Below are 21,857 nucleotides of genomic sequence, written 5' to 3'. Positions count from 1 at the left end.
GAAGGTCAGAGGTTATTAATGAATTCATATTATTCTGCATCAATATTTGTTCTGTCTTCATTTAAATTCATAAAGAGAACTAACTGCATGAGATTAGTTTAAGCCTAACAAACTATGTAAACTACAATTTTGGATACTGCAAAAATTTTTGTTACTAATTTCGGAGAATTATAGGACTATTAAGTTTCAAATCATTCTTCAAATAGCTTCAAAATATTTATTAATATAAGTGATCCATTGATTACTTTATCCAAAGAATACATATGGTAAAGCTATTGAATTTAATCTAAGAAAACGTGACATTTTATATTACTTAATAGTTCTACAGTAGAAAAAAAGCACGTTATCAGTTAGCAATTTGCATAAATATTCCAATACCCATAAAATTATTAGATCACTACTATCTTTAAAATGTTTGTAATACAGGGAAAATCATTATCAATATAGTTATTTTTCAATAATAATATTATTATTAAAAGCTGGTATGAATTATTATTATTACTGTTGTAATTACTATTATTTATATTTATTTATTTATTTAAACACATAAATATTCGTACAAAGGGGAACCAGATATATATGCGCCAAACAAATCTCATTTGATTTGTATGAGGGCTGTGATACTGTCCAGGTGCCCAAACTGAAACAGGTGGTTTTCTTAGGGGACCACACCCGGAGCCTTCGACCTAAAGGTCTCATCCACAAGGCAGTGGAGCATCGTGAGGAGATGCAGTCCCACGGTAGCCGGTGACCGACGATTGATTCATACGCCATTTGTTCCTTCAGGATACTGGAGCCCATGTGCACCATTGATTTGGAATCAGGGTTTTCCAACTCACCTAGGTGGACCCTCCGTGTCCAGTGACCCGGTTAAAGCGCCGGACATTCGTTTTTCGTCCTCTCAATTTTGTAAACAACAGTAATGCCACGAGAAGGCAGTGAGTAGGACTTCCGTGGCAGAGGCTATATACGCGTGGCCATGTGAGAGCATTTCGAGAGGGAGAGCGGACTCTCTCCACTCTCGGCCGTACCATGGCATTTGGGGGCAGTTACTATTATTGTGGTAAGCAATTAAGCAAGCGCCAAACTGAATGGTACTTTTAAAAGACGTGATTGTTCTTGCTGCAAATAATGTGAAATCTACGAAGTATTCATTGTAAATATTTCATGAAAAGGAAAAAAAGCATGACTGAAAAACAAGTAAAATTACTTGTGCATAATTTTCCACAATACACGATCGAAACTTTTCCAATGCATTTTGAAATACACTATAACTGATGAATATATCTTCTCTGAAATTAAACATTAAAACAAAACACCCAAAAAAGTTGAAATAGTTGTAATTAAAGGGATTGTATGAACAAACAGTATCTATGGGATAATAAAAATAACAGATGTCAACTAAATATAAGTTCAGTATTTGAAGTTCAGTATCATAATATATGACAATGATAAGTGCGACATCAATAGCTGTGAACTCAAATGAATTTTTTCGAGAGGCATTTGTTCATACATCCACCCCATTGACAATAGTTTGAACAATCATGAATTAATAGAAGACATAGAAGAGTCAATGTGATTTAAAGTTTAGAAAAGAAATCTATTGTACATCGGGTCTACATCTATTCAGGTGTATATATAACTGTGTTATTTGGTATCCAACATAAAGAATTTACAAAACGTATAACTTAAAGTGTGTGGTTTTTTATAGAATCCCAAACAATCAACATTTTCTTGTGATTCTTTATAGTCAAACTTAAATTTCCTTTGTTGAATTGTATAGTCAAGAAGAATGGAAAGGCCATTATACGTATGTATAGGGACAGATTACTCCTAATATTAGGCAACATAGTAAGTTTGATATCTGTTAACTATTCTTTCCATCAATTCAGGTTTATTAGACAATGTATCTGGATCTACTTATAGACTGAATAAATAAGAATTATATGACAATTATTACAGCAACTTCGCACTACACAAACTGAAGTGATGGACCAGCAATTAGGAACTAAACCAGTTCTGATTGTCAACACGAAAAAAGCTTTTTTATGAGCCTGCAGGCACGGTTTAACTAACAGACTATTGATAAACAACTATTGAGAAGTGAAAGATACAAAATCCCCTGTTTATACTTACTCAGTAGGTATTGGTCGATTATTTGTGAAAAAATTCTGAGGAATGAATTGTTCATTATTACTGACAGTCTAGTATAAAAAGGATTAAAGTATAATTCTCAGAATATATAGGAATACATAAATACATACAATGCTATTAAAAACTTAAAAATATCTACTTCTACTCTTCATTTACCTACGTCAATTACAATCTAACGAATACGTTAACTAGATAGAGTGAAAAGTAGCATATGATGATCTTAAGATTCCTTTCAAAACCTGAATATATATATATATATCAAGGACCCCTGCGCCGAAAAAATTACTCAGAACCTTCATCTTCACGCGGGAACGATTAACCTTTTAACCATTGAGTTACGTTTCAATGGTATACACGTCTCGCTTCAGTTAATCCGCTACATAGCTCGACTATCTTTCATTGTTTTCAGTGGGCGATTCACACCTGGTACGGTTGAAGCTGTAGTCAGCAAAGCTCAACTGGAGACAATGGAAAAATTAAACAATATCGCGGATTGATTGAAGCTAAAATTACACATCATAAAATTCCGGCTCATTGGTCTAGAGATAAGTTATTCGCGCGCAAACAAGGCTCTTGGGTTCGATCCCCATGGGCGTGTACACAGATAGACACTGATAAGGAGTCCAATACTCAGACGAAACAGCTGTCCGTTGCTTCCAGGCTTTCAGTGGTTGTCTGACTTAGATCTAGCTGTGATTTCAATAAAAATAGAGATGCTATGTTTCAATAGTTTTTAATGTAAAATAATGGTTATTACTTATTCTACGAAAACACTATAATTTTTGTGATTGGTCAATGGTTATCCATTACTAGATAATGAACAATCACGTAATTACTATGAGTAAAATATATTTATAGATCCTTTCAAAACATAATCTTGTACATAAAATTCAATAGTATTTAATACTTGACAGGAAGTGGAAAATAATGAACATATACAAATGAATAAAATCGAAAGCGTTGGTATACACTCATTCAATACTGAATAATAGACATTGTAATGTAATTTAATTTGATCATATTGATTAAAATCAGTTGACTGTTTATGCGATCTGACCTGAGGTTTACAACTCAATAGCCCACACGTTATTTGCACCATCTAGTGTGACAAAACTTTGAATACAATGTGCTTATCATAAACCATAGGGTAACATAGCCCATGGACTAAGTACACTTATATCAGTAAGGTACTTGAGTTGCACATGATTTATATTTGGCGTTCATCAAGGTTACTTACGACTAAATAATAAGCTGTTTGAAAAAAGATCGATTCGAGAAGTAACGTCATAACTAAAAACGTAGAAGGTTTGTATTCTAAAACTTATATTCTCTTAGATAATATTTTTATTTATTAACGGTTGGATTTACTCGATAAATTATGTCATAAATGTAAATTTGTGAAGCGAAGCTAAAGACTACCGACCTATAATCGCGAACTCAGCTAAGATATAAAACACTTATGGAAAACCTCGTATAGCATAACACACGTCAAAATCTTCATAGGGGTACATAACGTTCGATAAATTCCATCGATACATGATCTATGTTCTCTTTGAAGTCAATCAAATCACGTAAGTAGTAGTAATTTACGGACGATACTGAATGAGATGAAAGCATTATTGAAAATTAACTGAAGTGGACAGTATAAGTAAGTGGATCCCTTAATGATTTTGAGCTCGCCGCAAGGGCACGAAAGTTCTATATCCACTTTAAACAAGAACAAGACAGCTGGCTGGTACTTTCTAGTTTCCAATTATTTCTCGGTTAGTAGATGTTTACAACTCTCATTTAAATTAGAAAAATATTTCGACTAAACCATCAAAACAAGAAGTAAAGAACAATAAATATTACAAACATGTGCCTGATTGTGTTTACCATGGAAGTATTTAAAGTTCTCATTAGAAAACCATATGACATTCAATAAGAGAATACCATCAACTAAAAAAGACACCAAAGGCATTTTACATTACCGTTTATTTAAAATTGTTTGCTGATAATGAGAATAATCAGTAAATTTATAACCTATTAGTTTATGAACATACGCCATACTATTAAACTCAATATTATTACTCAATAAATGAACAAATTGAACAAATACTCATGTTGCTATTTGTTTTAACTTGTACAGTAAATGTGAAGTGAAATGAATGCTACTGGTGAACAATAACATTAAAAAAACATTTACGTACTTTTTTCATATATGGTTGATCAACGTCTTTTGGTTCTAAAATTAGTCTCAATGGTTGATCCAATCGATGGCAGAGCTGAACCTGATAACAATCACATAAACGAGCATCTCTAAGGATAATCACAAACGAAGAGAATAGATTAAGGGTAAACAGAAAGCAAAAGACAATCATAGTTTGAGGTTAAGTAAAATGAAATATAGAATTATATAGTGTTACGCATCGGATTTTTAAGGAAAATTGGTCGAATAGGGTATATCAAAGTTTGTAACTTGAGAACAAACGAAATTGGCGTATGAATCAAAAATAGTAGATTATTCATAAGAGCAACATAGAATGTGACACATTTTTGGGTAGGACAAATGTCCTATCTAGTTGAGACCGATTGTGAGTCACATTATACACAATATCTCAAAAGACAGATCATGATTATCGCGTGAATCCCAACCAGGTAGTATGCATCTACCAACATGGCTTAGATCAATTGTCAATGACTTCATGAACGGGTGACAAGTTGTGTTTTAGCCGTCCTTAATATTTTTACATCATTTACCCAACCAAGCCAACATAGTGCGTCATGGTAGGTGGTGGTCGGTGACACGTAATACATAAATCTAACTACCTCAGTCAGAATAACAACAACAAAAGCGAGCTCACACGAACGTGTAGACTATTACCACAGGAATTCGTTAAGTTGCATAGGCGGAACGTAGTGAAAATGTACCTGATACAAGTAGTATTCTGCTTGCCAAGAAGGAAACACTGGGTCACTGTTATATACTGATAAAATAACTTTAACTCTGAATACAACCGAGAATACTGTTGCTTGTCTCACTCATTTTCTAACCAATAGGTCATAGGTTACATCAGTGTCACACTTGCTCCCATTTAGGCACTCCTTGAGCAACCGAAGTGTAGCTCAAAGCCGAATACGTACGCCTGCATTTGTAAAATAAGTTGATATTTTTACGTTTACACATCAGAAAAATTCAATTATAATTTGGAAGTTAAGTCATCAATATATATTATTGTTTAACTAATTGAAATCAATTAATCAGATCGAAACTATTTAACCAATCCGAATTTACTCAACTTCACTGATGATAAATGAACAAATACTAACATGACCAAAGTTGGTCGCATGAGTTTTGCAAACAAACTGTCAACGCGTAATCGTGTTTTATTTTGTCATATTTCTGGAATTGGTTGTAAAAGTATCATTTGTTTGCAAAACGGCACTGTGAAACAAAGGACCAACGCATAACAGACCATTACATATTAAATAAACAGGATTTTGTGTTACAACTTAAAGCTTTAGAGTCATATTTAATAGTGACAGTATATCGAAATTGAATTTCACAAACAACAACCAATGGCACTTTTTAGACAGGTAAATAGCAACAAGCTTTGACAATCGGAGATAGTTTTCAGCACAGTACGAAACTATTGATATTCAGAAGTTACACAATGCTAGTCAAGATATATCGTGAATCGGATTAAATTAAAAATATCAACCACTGCACACACTTCAGTCGGTTCAAATTATTGATGAGCACCTAGCTCTGAAGAAGCAGCTGCTCAATCTTTCTTAAATTACAGTATTTCTCGAGTTGACCTTAGTCCATAATGAGGACTATCTTCATTAGGTGACTTTGGTCTAGTTGGTCAAAAAGTTTATTAAGTCCCACCTTATTTTATAATTTTAATAATCAAGTAAAGAAATTAGTTGCATTTATCATTTTACTGAAATACTTTCAATAGGAATCAGAAAATTATGGAGAAATACAGATAGTTGTAATAGATAACATTCCTGTTAATGCTTAACAACGAAATAATTCATAAATTATCCTTTTAGATTATTCTTTATAAAGTTAACGAATGTTGAAACGCTGACTGTAACACACTACTACGCTGCAGCTTTAACTCTAAAAGTAAATTTCAGTTTTTCAAAAATAAATATCCTTCAGTAATTTTATGTTAACCCTATGTGTGACACTCTAAATTACTTAAAGTTAATTTCAATATACTTGAAATATCGAAAACGCGTACCTATCATCCTGAATATAATTATCCCTAATGGATTCATACTTGTCTTGGTTATCAGTCTTTTCATTACTTCTGTACATCACTAAACTGTCATAATTTTGTGTTTGGTTCTGGTTTATTACATCTTTTCTTGTACCTTAATCAGTGTGTATTGATAATTTAAGGTCTCAAAATTATTTCACAATCAAAATGACACATTCTGTTTTTTATAGAGAACTTCAAATATTCATTTCAGATTTCCTAATCAGTATGAATGGTTTATACCTCATTTTCGATCTTTTGATTATCATAAAACCACATTTAAATGTAATGGCTTTTATTTTCAAACTTTATTTGACACCCAAAATAAATGTCAGAATTTACTAACTTTTACATAATTTTTATCGATGGTGTTCAAAGGTTAAATTTGTGTAAACTATACTGGGTAATAGTTAACATGAACTAATCGATAACTTACTGTATAAACATAACACTTACGATATCATAAAATTAATGTTCCTTGTCAAAGTGTAATTAAATATTATCAAAGATTGGTAAAACGTCAATTCCTATATCACTCACAATACAATTAATTACGTTCTCGGTCATCATATCAAATTTCTTAAAGTACTTGTCAATATTGTCATGAGAGGTGACAAAAAGCAACCACTACTAGTATTACTACTTCGATTTTATAACAAAATTGATTTGTAAAAAAAGGGAAAAAGCAACTTACGGACGTAATAATTCAGCTCTTCCTTGAAGACGTAATTGAAACTGATTGACATCGAGAACAATTTCTTGTGGAATTAAATCATTAGCAAGTGCTTCCAACATAAGTTCATTGACCAATGTAGATGTAGCTAATAAATTCAATACAAGTAAGAAAACAAAAAATACAAAACAGATAAGAAGAACTTTTAATTATCATTATTATATAAACAGTAAGTACTAATTGTTACTGAATTGATCCGAATATTTTTTTCAATCAATAATGATGATCTTTAGTTTGATTTATCGAGCGAAAAATAAAATAAAAACCCATCATACTTTATTTATTTAATATGTTGAATGAAAAAAAAGTGTTAACACATTGAACATTTTAGCCAAGTTCAATTTTATTAATAAATGACTGATTAACTAACTTATTAACTGAATGAATCTTAAAACGATGTAACAATTTTCATAGTGGAATTATAGTTTAGTGGTTTAAGCACTTGATTTATAAAAAATAGATTAAATTAACTAATTAGTTTAGTTATGCATTAAAATCAGCCTAATCTAACCTATAATCCAAATTCACATAAATAATGCATGTAGATATCAATGACCAAAATGGAACAGTGGTTATTAATCGTTAATTAACGTTAGAGAAATAAAGCGATACCAATAATTCATCACATTATGTTGTAATTGACATCACGTAACAATTGCAGTTAGACAACTACTGAAAACCAGTAGCGTTGAACAAGCTTGAAAACCCTGAGTTCGATCCCTCATGAGCTAGGGGGGTGTATTTCGGAGAAGTGATTTATCACGAAGAAACAAACCCTTTATAACTCACGAACTAATATGTCCAATAAATATAAAAGACATATATATCATATAGAATACACTATTTTTGATCACTCTTACTGAGATATTACACAAAAAAATCAGTTAACAAAAATTACTTACGATCACAAACTAAACGTAACCGAGGGTTGACTGGAGAATTATTCGTAGTTTCTGAATTGACTGAGTAATTTGAATTATTTGTAGTGTAACTTTGATATGACTTTTTTCTAGTATTTAAATGAGCTATAATGCGTACTTCTAATTGAGGAATACACCAACGTGGTGTATTAGTCCAATGAGCAGGAGTGTTATGTTGAGAAGTGAAATATTCTTTACATCTAGGATATATATATGATACATTAGAAGTAGCAGTTTCCGCCTTCCATAACGGATTCAACTGTTGATATCCAGCTGAGTTAGAAGTTAACGAAAATAAATTAATGCTTGTGTGAGAATTTTTCAACATAACATTTGCAACAGAGTCACTATAGACACAATCATATGCCCAAGTGTCTGGGGGTGAATACACAGTTACGGGATTGTTTTCATTTTGTTCAGAATCACTATCAAGATCACTGATCAATGTAGACGGTTTTGGCTGATCATACTTTTGCCTTCGCAGTCTACAAAAGATTTTAAGAAAAAAGAAAATAACTACAAAAACTTCGAATGACTAATTGCTTGTTTGAGAATCTAACAAGAAAATTAACATTTTAGTGTTAATGAGTCTACTGCAATATTTAAATTACGCACTTGTTTTCCTGTTACTGTTAAACTATCTAAGTGGAACAAAATTTAGTAAGAATACTGGGTAATCAGTTAGTTGCAGACAGAACTGAGCCTAGTACAAATATGCATTGGACCAAATTGCTATACAACTTTATCACAGCGAGACGACATCAACAAAACGAATACCAAATAGGTCGAAGTAATTGTCTTAGCAATGACAGTAAAAATTCAGGAACTTAAGATCAAAAATTAAGCGTAAATATATCTGGGATACCTACAGCCTATCCTGAGTCATGTGAATCAACGCCTCCGGCCACAGGCGACTGTCACAGAGCAGATCCCAACCAGGTAGTCTGCATCTACCAACGAGACTTATACCATGAGTTAATGGCTTTACTTACTAATAGCACGTCTTGATTTGGCCATTTCTAGCTTTCTTCCAACAAATACTGCATGTCGAGGTAAGCAGTAGTTGGTCGGACACTAACATTCAGTGATGCACTTGTATATTCCATTAACTAGTAAAATATGTTTTGACGACAATGTTAGTTTATTTAACAAGAATACACATTCCTCATACAACCAAGGAAAGACAGGAATTTTAAAAAATGCTTCATTCAAAATACGTATCAACGGCATTGCATATCATTATGTCAAGTCCTTAGTGTTGATACGATTCGATTAATGAAGTTGCGATGTACCCACCAGTATAAGTGACTCAATTGATAGAATAATGAAATAACACTCTTCGAGTAGATACGTTACGTAATAATTATATGATGACATATCGATTATAAACTAACATTAATTATTTGGAAGAGAAAGATTAATACTAATCAAAGTTATTATTCGAAAATCAAGCTGTTGCTACATTGCATAATATATAAAACAGAAGAAAGAACTAACAAAACATTTTGATGAATGGTCAGTAATATAGTAGTTATGTAAGAATCAAGAGACGAATGTAGAGAATAAGTAAAATACAAAAATACAAAAATGGAAAGAATAAAATAATTGTTTACCAAAGTCCTGCTACAAATAAGAATGTTTGTTGAAATCGACAACTTATTTTACATTGAACTGAGTAAATTGACGAATTAGAATGTATAACAAAATCATATAAAGAAATAATCAGTAATGTTAGTTTCAATTGATAAAATGAATGTATCTAAGATGGTATAATTTATTTACGGTTGAAAATACTTCCTTCACATGATTACAAATGAAGATGAGACAGAAAACTAAAACATCCCATCGGTATGCTGCAAATATAATACGATACTCACTCATCTAAAGCTTGGTAATCACATTGGTAAGTCACAGAGGCAGAATATGGTCAGTAGCAAAGACTATTTAATAATAAGTACCATGTAGTTGAATAATAAACGAAATGTATCCCAAACATTTCAGACGACAAAATTTAAACAGTTCATTTACTCGTATAATAGCCTCGAACAAAAATTCGCAGTAGACCTTAGTGTTATTCATGTGGTGGATTTATTATATAATGACCAAATATTTGGTATTTTAAAACTTTGTATCCGATTGAACAAAATTATAAATTAATAAATGAAACATATGAATTTAAAAATGATTCCGATAAAATTTATCGTCCAAAACATAAAACCACAGATTCACAGAACACCTTTTCCAAAAAACAAACATTATCACTTACAAAGGTATTTACTAGGATTATAAAATTTTGTTTAATGAAATTTAGAAGAGTGTTTCGCCTTAATGACATAAACAAACACAAAATTATAAACCTACTTAAACAATAAAAGTTAATAAACAATTTTTTTTTATTTATTGGTATAAATAATAATTTATTGATGGATAGGCCCATAGTCTAATGAAAAATACTGTATACAGTATACTTTACAAATTCCAAAATAATCATTAAAATGGTAAAAAGAAATGATTACAAGAAAACATCATACAATTTCTACAAAAGATACTGTAATATGGATTCTTCTTGAAAATTTCTACTGTATAGTTGAAAAACAATATTGATTAAGTAACTTGGAATTGATTTTGAACGAAATTTTAAAAAAAATAATCGATATTCATTATTCAACGAGTTAGTTAATCATCAGAAAGCTTTCTCTAACTATATTCATGTTTAAGTTATACGAAAAAAAACAAACAACATATATATTAAATTCAATATAAATGAAAATGACGATAGATTTAATAAATATTAGTAGTTCAGGCAAAAAATCAATAGTCAATGTAATTTAATGAAAATACTAAACCAAAAAAAAATTCACTAATCCGTATAACTAATACAATTGATACTATTCAATTTGAACTAATTACCTAAAATTTTAAAAAAATATATCTAAACATTGTACAGTCAGAAACTGATGTATATTAAAGTACATTAATAATTTTACACGACTATAATTATATATAAATTTGCGTACAGAGGGCATCCAGAAGAACCAAAACCTTGCTTATTATACAAAAATATTGTAGAAATTCATTTTATATCTTTCTTGTATGAGAATAGCTATCCCAGCAATCTTAATTAAAGGTGTCTAGGAAATCGATATACTACCCAAGACAACTATGAACATGAACTCTGATGAAAAAAAACGCTGAACCAAGGGAATTCTACGAACGTCGAAAAATTTTCAAAAGAACAGTTTTCAGATCAATAGATAATCAATAGATCCAGGCTGCATACTCACATAGAAAAGGACAATTCCTCACACGACTAGAGGTGAATCGGAACTCAAGATCAAATGATGATAAATTGACCTACGAAAACAATCAATCACCAGAATTCATCAGGACGGGCTGATATGATATTTGATGGATAACTAGATGGCTTACGTTCACGTGAAGCAGACGCTGATGACGCTGTCTAGAATGACAGTGAAAGCTTCGCATATAACGAAAATAACATTACCATATGTACCTGCCTGAGTTCCACATTAACTACATTATAGACAGAAAGTAAGTAAAAATACACTGAAAATTAAAAAAAATAATGTGTGCCTCAGTTTTATTATATTTTCAACTTGTAATAAACATATTCTTAGTCACGGTTGACTTCATTTACTTAATCTGATAGAATTTACTGTTTGATTAAAACCCCAGTACCATGTGTATGTTGGAAGGTTATATAAGGATGGCATGTACAACATAAGATATGATCACCCGAATTTATGTAGTTGCATTCATCTCACAGTTGTTGTAACTTTAACATAATTTACACTACATGGCTAGAATTGAGAACAACTGTAACAATTCACTTGAAATATCGCTCCTACTACTTCAACCAATCTTATGCAAAACAAAGGATGAAACGACAAAAAAAAGAAAAGCTAAGTGTCGTCCACAAAATAAACTGTCTTAAGTGCAAGAAACACTACATCTTCGTCTGCATGAATACCACGATGTAGTTTCCCTTATATCAGCGCATGTGGACAATTGTGAACACATGTTCAACCAGGCAAATGTTGAGATTTTGAATAGAGCGAATACAAAGAGCATCAAAGCTTGGTACTCAGCTCAATCACTAACCAATAAGCTAATCAAAATCGATCCACTTTACAGGTCAATCAGAAATTCCATAAACAAAAATAGGATAATGAAACAGGTCAAAGAAGGAGACAATCAAAATAAACATGCAGACAACGACTGGTTAAAGGTCAAAAACAACCAATCAAGGTCAAGGTCGACAGGACAAGCTTTCAATCATGTATGAGGGAATTCAAACACTTCACTTCTATCTGGAGATTGTGCTGATGATATTGCTCAGAAAAATAGTGGAAGCCTTACGATCACACACATATTGGGGAAAGCACCCGACTGCGTCACAAGCAAGCCTTCGCTTGGAATCTCCAAGGAGAAAGGAGAAGAGGAAGACCAAAGAACACATTAAGCCGAGAAATAGAAACAGATATGAGAAGAGTGAACAATAAACGAATGGAACTAGAAAGGAAGGCTCAGGAGAGAGTGGCTTGGAGAGTATTGATCGGCGGCCGATGCTCCATTGGGGGTAACAGGCGTAAGTTACGATCAAACTATTCAGCTCAAAGAACGAAACTCCACCAACACCATTCAATTGAGCCACAAATCACCATCTCAATATATTTTCTTTGATGATTTATAGAGAATGAGCAAGTGCATTTATAATTAACCTATCGCCTATAAATGTTTCTTTAAAGTACTTCAAGCAATATGGTAAACAAAGTCCTTATATATATATATATATATATATATATATATATATATCGCATAGTGTTAAATCTTCACAACTATAATGGTAGATGTAAGCAAAGATGGATAGTGGCTAGCAGTGGAATCCAGGACGCGCGTTTCGTCCTATTTGAGGCTCATCAGCCGGATGTACCTGCATCTCAGAGTTGATGTTCACTCTGGTAGATATATAGATATATGTTATTGTTGACATCAAATAAATAAAGCGAATATAATTGCTACTTAAATTTGCCGGCTAGAATAAAATTGAAAAACTTGTGATCTATTGTCTTTTTCTTATCAAGATGAAGTTTTATGTGAGCTTCATTGAAATGTCATTTTACAATGAAACCCGTATTGCACAACATGCAATATATTAAGTGATCACTTGTTTACCCGGTTTTACAAAAGGATTGGGAAAATTTTCTTGCATAAAAACGGTTACTATGGTAATCGACCTAATTACGAAACCATTGTGATCGATGTTCTAATCTAAAAATACTATAGTAGTAGTAAAGATAGAAGAGCTTAAAACTCAGATAAGAAATATTTGAATTTAAATAATAAACACTAAGATAGTAGATCAACATTTTAAACATTCTTGGTTTGGCCAAGCATACAATAGACCTACTATTCATTCTGTATTATTCATATACAACTAAAATAAAATATACCTCCCATGAACGCACATAGAATGTTTATGTGAGTAAGCAAAATCTATCGATGGATTGCCTTTGTTTGAACTATTTAGTCTGATTGTTTATCGATCTGAAAAAGGATTGACTGAAAAAACTAAATAAGGCTAACATAGTTGGATACACTACTCACCTCAAATACATAACAAGAATGATAGGAACCTCATAGTTCAGATATGGATACTTATAACTTTTGCCTAAAACAGTCTAAGTTCAATACAAATACTGACAGGATTCAGAGAATCTTAGTCAATTGTGCTGAATACGTCCTTATGTTTTTTTGACAAAGGGATGTATTGAGTAAAATGTTCAGAATGAAATAAAAAAGGACAGGTTCCAAAATATTTAATGTACACTAAAGGTTCTCCAAAAAAATAGTCACATCTAACCAAATCATTGTAAAGTCGCTTATTTATTTAACCGACTAATGTAACTATAGTTTTACGAAAAAGAACAGTTTGGATCCATTATTCCTGGAACTTAAACGTTCACTACTCAAATATATTTATGGAGTTTTCACATGATACATTTTATGCTACAAAACTAACCAGTTGTACAAATAATAATAGACTGAGTCAAAAAACAGTAATTCAATAAGCATAAAACAACTACGTAAACTGTAAACATACATTATTAAGTGAAATAGTTTTGTAAAGGGTTGTTTAATCACTTAGTTACATACAACATGGGACCTGAAACGCATACCTAACATCCCAGATGGCTAAAATCCACATCAGAACATGCATATTCTGAGGATGAATTTCATGAAGAACTGAGGATAGTTAAATGAATAGTGTAAAGTGATAAATTACTGCTCTAATTTGGTACTCCTTGGGGATGCACATGTACAATTCTACAAGGGACCAAATGTTGAACACCTTCACGTCACATAATAAACACAACATCATTAAGTTACTGAATCGGAATCTAGTGTTATGTGTTTTCAGCTACCTGATTCAGGACATTTTTAACTCCATAAGTCACACCCAGTCAAACTGATCTTGAGTGATGTTAGAGGTATGAAGGCCGTTGACACTTGTCGGTTTCTGATACCGTGGAAAAATACTTCTCCTTAAGGTATGTTTCTGACGTAGGAGTAAGACCTTAGACCCCATGGGATAACTACTTGAGACTGATCGCACGCGGTTTTTTGTGAATAATTTCCGATATGTTAATGCCATAGTTTTAAGGCCTTACTACCGGCGACAGGAACCTGTGGGGCAAGAAGAGATGTGCTGTTTCGATGGCAGCGTTATCTAATCCATCCTTATATTGTGAAAAAGCAGCATTTCTACAGCCGTTGGTTGTCTGCATAAAACACTTTAATGTAGTTACATGTCTGTACACTAACCAGTAAAGATTCGCACTACAACATTGAGATCGCTTTTTTTAGTCTGTACACTCTCCAACCAGGTTGTCTGGCACGGTGAAACATAAGGGAACAAGTGTCCCAGACAATACAGCTTCAATAGGTCATCACAATAACCATGTCTGGCTTCCACATCAATGGTACCAGGTACGGTCAAGAAGCTTCCCATCAACTTTTCTTGAAATTTATGTCAAATTTGGTCAGAATGATTAAAAAAGGACTATTATTACTATAAAATGGCTCTACGCATTTCGAAGGTACTATTTTCTGACTTGGTTGATGTTTTTTACAAGTTGAATTCACACTTTGGTCAGTCAAGATAATGCAATTATGTAGAATAAAGTTCATTAATAAACACAATAATCAGGATGATAAGTATTGTAAGTGAATACCCTGATCATTCAATTTTTTTTAAATTGAGTATAGGACTAGTGATAAAAATATCTGTTCTTAAATGTGAACATTTCAGTTGTAAATAAAATGTATAAAATGAAAGGCATAGACCCTTATAAATCTTCCTTTTTAGATAAAATAATCTATTACATGTTAAACCCATCTTCTAACAAATAAAGGTTTTAAGAAATTATAAGGCTACACTTACTAGTACATTATTAACAAGAAAACACGTGAAATATACACACCGAGTATATTTATACACCAGCCATATGATTATATATTGACTGATAATTTAAACATTACTGAAAAACATGTTTCCTGTGTTGTTTAAACGTTTTTTTCATCTTACTCAAAATTCACTTGTTTACTTATATATACATGTTAGCCTATTGAATTGTAGTGAATTCTTTTAATTATTGTTATAACCTGAAATGAGTCACGATGCAAAGAACTACCTTTGCTTTTCGGAAAAAAAAGCGGATAAAAGAGTTTAAAACCGGTAAAAAGCATATATCCGGTGTTTTTCTCAGCTTTCTATACTCCACCACCTGATGCTAGTTAATGACGAAAACTGCCCTGTTCATTGAAATTTTATTCAAACTAAGCCATCCAAATGAGTTTAAATCCTGACTAGTCAACGCTCGAGTGGCGATTGATTCAGCATCATTGCTATAATTATCACTTCATCCTACTTCGTTCTACTGTTTATAAAATATAATACTTGTTATTTGAGCAAGAAACATGACCAATCTTCAGTGCTGGTAATTAAAAATGTGTTGACTACATGGTCTAAGCACTCAGCCGAAACCTGATATCCATACGCATGTCAAAACGTTGTTTCTGCACACCTGCTAGATGATCAAATACAATGAGATGTCGGTATTTAAGAAATAAGCTGATTAGTCTGTAATTAATCAGTTCATTGTTTAATAAATAAATCACGGGAACTAATAAGAATACAATTCGACTGATATCATTTATAGGTAAGAGATATTTATCACTGTGATAAACACATTCATAACCATTATTAATGGCCGCATTTAAATCAAAAACTATGTCTAAGCGATCGAAACATACACTGTCAATACCTTTATATATTTTATAAACAATTTCAAACGATTGCGTTTCCTTTTCAAAAATAGTTAATTCGACAAATAGTTTACATGAAACCATAAACTTTATAAGCCTAGTCTGAAACAACTAAACATAATATACAGTATTATAGCCAATTGAAGTAACAATGGTAGTAGTACAGTACATTGCATGACTGGTATTAATCATGATAACAATAGAGTAGATAAATTATTCGGACAAAATTAATAATGAAAATCAATAGATAATCAATTTTAGTAATTCTGTAAGTAATGCAACAGGAATGAAAAGAGGAACCACTATTGGATGATATTAAAAAATTCTATCTCGCTAATTCAGTAGCATATTTTTTCATTTCAATACGATTTGAAGACACTTTCCGTCAGAAGCTGACAGCAGCCAGAAACATTGGTTTTAAGGCTACCTCTAATCTTTGAGTTTCACTTTGTTTTTTGCTTGCCTTTTTTATTGATATCCCTTCTTGATAAAACATGCAGTTAAACTCGGCAATAAACTTCCGACTCACTTCCCCTGAAGTTGGTGGATTATATAATCAGGTAGTCAGTAAATGTGTATTAATGGAAGCCTGAATTAGTAAGATGCTCAATATTCGGCTTCATAATCAAAGTATATTCAATTAAATTTTCACATCTCAATTGAGATGAAAACAACCAGCTTTCACTGAAAGTTTTTTTAGGAAGAATCTATAATCTGTTAAAAAATCAGACATTCTTTCGGATGGATCTCTGCTAACTAACTGGTAATCAATGCAGTTAACATGAATCATGAAGACAAGAGTGAAAAAGCTATACCAGGCCAACAAACAGCATATTTTTATCAAGATAAACTACATGAAGAGTACTGCAATGACTATCACTTAACGTAAACATATTCCACTTTCCTGGAATATCAAATTTATCTACAAATTAAGCTCTTATTGAATACCTTTTTGAAGTCATTATCCCTACCTGATAATATTAAATGTTTATTACTCTTATAAGTATCGAAAATTTGTACAGACGGATCCACTTTTTTTACAGTAGTTATATATACATATATGTATATATACATCACAGAAGTCATGATGACCACAGGATTAACAAATCCACCTACTGATTAATCAACGAACGTGTTAAGCTTTAAGCCATGGTTTTGAAACAGTTGCACAACCAGGCACTACACTCGATCGTTATCTATCATAAGTTGGTGAATATTATTCTTAACGTTTTAAATGAACAATTATTCCACAGAAAATAGTTATATCGAGGACACAAGCCTTTATTTCACTGAGAAATATGTAGAGAAGTAGGAAAAATATTTATAAAAATGAATGAAAGGTGTGGTTGAAATTCAACTACATTAAACATAATAAAGTTGTTTGAATACCACACGTACAATTACCTGGCATCTAAATAGCTTATTGAGCGAAGCGCTTAACTTTTAACCACTGAATCGAATACTTAAATTTCAGTTCAGAAATTTCGGTATGAGTAGTCTGTTGAGTATGAAGAGACTCAATAGTATAGCAGTTATTATAATAAAAATTAAATGACTTTTTCTCCGTTTTTATTATAATTAATGGTTTTATTCAATATTAGATGTTTAGTATAATGTGGAATTCTCAAATTAAAGCAACAAATCACTAGTGCAGATCAGAAGTAAACTAACCTTTCAACAAAACTAACAAATAGTTTTAATTCATCTGTAGGTTGATTGTTAGCAACAAAATGAGTCAGTTGTATTGTTGAAGGCAATCCTTCTTGATTAATCGTTGCAGAATTAGGATTATTTTTATCACCCTTACGAAGACACCATGGAGTAACAGTTTGAGAAAAGGAAAACAAATCCTGTTGATTTCCTTTCAAATCCACTTCTTCTGAACTGGTGCTAACCTACATAAATAGACAGTGAAAGCCAAGTAAATTAGGAAGGGAAACCCTATTAAATTACAACAGAAGTAGCAAGTAACCTACATAAAGTTGGAAGTTGTCCTTAAAACAAAATAACCAGAGATCCTGATGTGATACACTCTTATCAATTTATCTTTCATGTTTATTGCAAAAATTGGCTGGATATGCTGGTCGGTTTATGTCCATCTAATCTACACTGACAGACAAGTTCAGAAGGCACTTATGTGATCGTTTATACAGTAGGTCATGGTGACTTCTAAACCAGCCATCTGCAAAAAACAGAATACAGTGGTATCGAACTCTCTACCTTGAAGACTATGTTGTGACTGGGCTTCACTTGATAAACAGTTTTCTGTTTGCGAATATTATTATGTGATTCTAAAGACTACTATGGAGTAAGAATTTCTTTCTCACTCGGAGTAAAACAGTGGTAGTGCAGACTGAATGCGTGGATATGTCACATAAAAACATTCAGTTGAGAAAAATTCACTGACTGAACACTTTATTTACATTCATTGCCTATTCCTGAAACTTAATCAGCTTGAATTATCAGTGGTTTCCAGACGATGTATTAAGTAAGTTTTATTTCTACGGCCACAATTCATTGTATGTTGATATTAGATTTACTTACTTATCTATTTAAACACAAACATCGGTACAAGGAGGTACCAAATAGACATGCGCCACACGTCATCATTAGATTTGTGTGAAGGCTAGGATACTGCCCGGACGCTCAAAGCGGAGCAGGTGGTTTGCCCAGGAGGCCATGCTCTGAACCTTTGACATAGAGACCTAATTCACAAGGCAGTGGAGCAACTTTAGGAGATGCAACCCCATGGTGGCCGGTGACTAAGAATAGGTTATTACGCCATTTGTTCTCTCAGGATCCTAAAGGCCACGTACACCACTGGTTTGGCATCAGAATTTTTCAACTCCACTAGGTGGATCCTCCATATCCAACAACCCACTTTAAAGCTCTGGACATCCGCTTTTCGTCCCCGCGACTTCATAAACAACACCCCAGCTGAGAAAAAGGCAGTAGCCGCATACGCGTAGTCATGTGAGAGCATTTCGAGAGGGAGAGTGAACTCTCACCACCCTACGTCGTACCAGGGCATTTGGGGGCAACCAGAAGTTATAACTAACCATAAATGCCATATTAATATCAACATGCTTACATAATTTCACCTAATATTGTACAGTACAGATAACGCTAGCTGAACTCATGTAGCACAACAGACCGAGATAATGTTTAGTGTTTAATACGACTCTTTGAAAAATAACGTCTTTAAGTACTTAGCTTTTGGCTAAAAAGCTTTTAAAGAGCCTAGTGATACTTTCTGGTTGGCCGAACCGAAGTAAGTAGGTGTGAACTCGATAACCCAGTCGACAGAGTGCTGTTGTTAAATAATTTCTACAGCTTTCCCGGAAACCTAAGCAGTACCCAGATACTAATAATCTTTCACATTTTTTTAATCCACTAACTGCCACAAAAATGGAATAATAGTTTAACTTCAAAAACAATTGTTAGCTAGATATTCATATGCAAAAAAAACCCAAAAGTTAATCAACGTTAGAAGATAGTAAAAACATTGAATAATATTCTTAAACTCCTAAACTTTATATTTTATAGATCAGACAGAAACATTTTACGGTTCGAAAACTTGCATTTTGTGCATCTGTCAATTAAATTTTAACTAAATGATGATGTGGATTCAAGGGCTTCAGAATTATCTTTATTTCTTTATTTTTCTAAGATAAATTTGAAGCTAGAAACGCAAACTTTGCCGACAAACAGTTGAAACTCAAGAATATCCTACGCATAATGTATGGCTTCATACGTTATGCGAAACTGGATTGACCAAAGAGGAAAGAAACACAGAGGTGATTTACCTGAGTGAATAGCGCATAAAACCTACCTCCTTCCTCTCGTTTCATCCTCTTTTGTTTTCCGAAGCTTCTTTGTGACAGTAAATGTAATACGCTAACTACCAGTTGCAAGAAAGAGGATGAGAAACATCAATGTTCATGCGGTACCAGATTTATGTGAGACAGATATAACAACGTTCAACTGATTTAAAGATAGGATTGACCTACAAAAGACAACGATGCAACACGAACTGGTGCATGCAACTGCCAACAGTTTGTAGCCCATTTGGAACTGAAACTACAAAGAAATTTACGTGAGCTCCCAAGAGTTATCTTCGAAATCAATTCAAATAAGAGTGCTAAGTAGTCGGCTATCAAAAACCAAGGACGTTTCGGAACATATCTCTTGACTTTGATGTTCACGAGGTATGAATATTTGAAAATCGTGTCATGGTGACAGCTTGTGGCGTACTGAGGACAGATAATTTTATCTCACCGTGGTAATGTGGAATTACAACTTGGAATGATGCTTGTGTGTCAAATTCTACGTTATGTATGTTTGGTTGACTGAGAACAAATATGGTATTCAGTAATTGGTAAAGGAAAAAAGTCTTTGGAAAACAAAAGAATCAAAAGTCAAAGGACTTAAAAACTTTGAACTACGTCACAACACCCTTCTCATTTGGAAAAAACGAACTACAGTAGCACAACCAATTAATTGTTTCAATAATTAAGCACCTGTTGGATGACATTTCAGTACACCCAAATGGTCATCAAAACTTGAAAGTCAAAATATAGTGGATATTTATGAAATAATTAATAGATTTAAATTAATAAGCACCAAAAACCCTCATACAAAGATTCATCACACACAAAAATATCGACAGACTCCGAATAACTGACGATGGTAGAGCTTCGTTGACTAACCTCTTACACAAGAATCTCATACTTGTGATTTAGTTTTTTCGAAAATATGTAAAGACCATGAAGGTGAACAAAACCAAAAATGGTGCAGAAGCCAAAAACATCTGTCTGAACATCTTTGTTCTCATAAAGTCCACGGTGTTTCCATCTAATGGGAAGTTTATTAAACCATTCTTTGTTGATCAGGTCCCTTAAACAGTATATCAAAACAATGCGAATGACTGCATACAATCAAAAACATGAATACGATTATGATCAGATTCGAAGCTTGTTTTATTTCCTCACCATCTCAGAATAGTTAAAGTCTGCAATTACTCACCTGTGGCTTCGCTGAACAGGTATCTTCTTTCACATCCATAACTGATGGAGAAATAAGTTTTCCATCAGAAAAATATAAATCTTCATGTTCGGGAACATTATTAGCATCTTTCGCTGTGTGAGGAAGAAGTAATTCATCTATTTTCACGAGCTGAGATCCAATCGAATTCGATGAATAATCCAACACCAAATCAAAAGGCAAATGATGCTTAGTTTTGCACTCATTTAAGGCATCCGAAGGCCTGGAAAAAGGATTGAGAAAAGTATGACTATTTATTTTGTTTTTGTCTGAAGCAACAGATGTCGGAATTAAGGGGTCGAACATTAATTGTATCTCCGAAAACTTATTAGTAGGACTGTTAAAATCGCAATCAAAATCGATCAAATCCTTTGACTCGTTAGACTCATCTATTAGGTTAGACAT

General features: G+C 32.7%; 1 protein-coding gene across 1 annotated transcript in view; it reads right to left on the bottom strand.

Annotated features, from left to right (window-relative positions):
* Positions 1–21,857, bottom strand: part of Smp_172400 (phosphatidylinositol-4,5-bisphosphate 3-kinase catalytic subunit alpha PI3K) — a gene marked incomplete at both ends in the record, with an annotated part of 94,620 nt that extends 72,763 nt beyond the window's left edge. Inside the window, 7 exons of the mRNA XM_018793925.1 lie at positions 1,211–1,292; positions 2,137–2,204; positions 4,344–4,452; positions 7,102–7,228; positions 8,043–8,545; positions 18,081–18,304; positions 21,435–21,857. Of these exons, the coding sequence (XP_018648389.1) occupies positions 1,211–1,292; positions 2,137–2,204; positions 4,344–4,452; positions 7,102–7,228; positions 8,043–8,545; positions 18,081–18,304; positions 21,435–21,857 (1,536 nt within the window). The remainder of the gene's footprint in view (positions 1–1,210; positions 1,293–2,136; positions 2,205–4,343; positions 4,453–7,101; positions 7,229–8,042; positions 8,546–18,080; positions 18,305–21,434) is intronic.

This window comes from Schistosoma mansoni, chromosome 1 (genome assembly GCF_000237925.1).
Source record: "Schistosoma mansoni strain Puerto Rico chromosome 1, complete genome".
In the NCBI taxonomy this organism is placed as follows: domain Eukaryota; kingdom Metazoa; phylum Platyhelminthes; class Trematoda; order Strigeidida; family Schistosomatidae; genus Schistosoma; species Schistosoma mansoni.
This window is presented reverse-complemented; position numbering and strand designations above follow the sequence as displayed.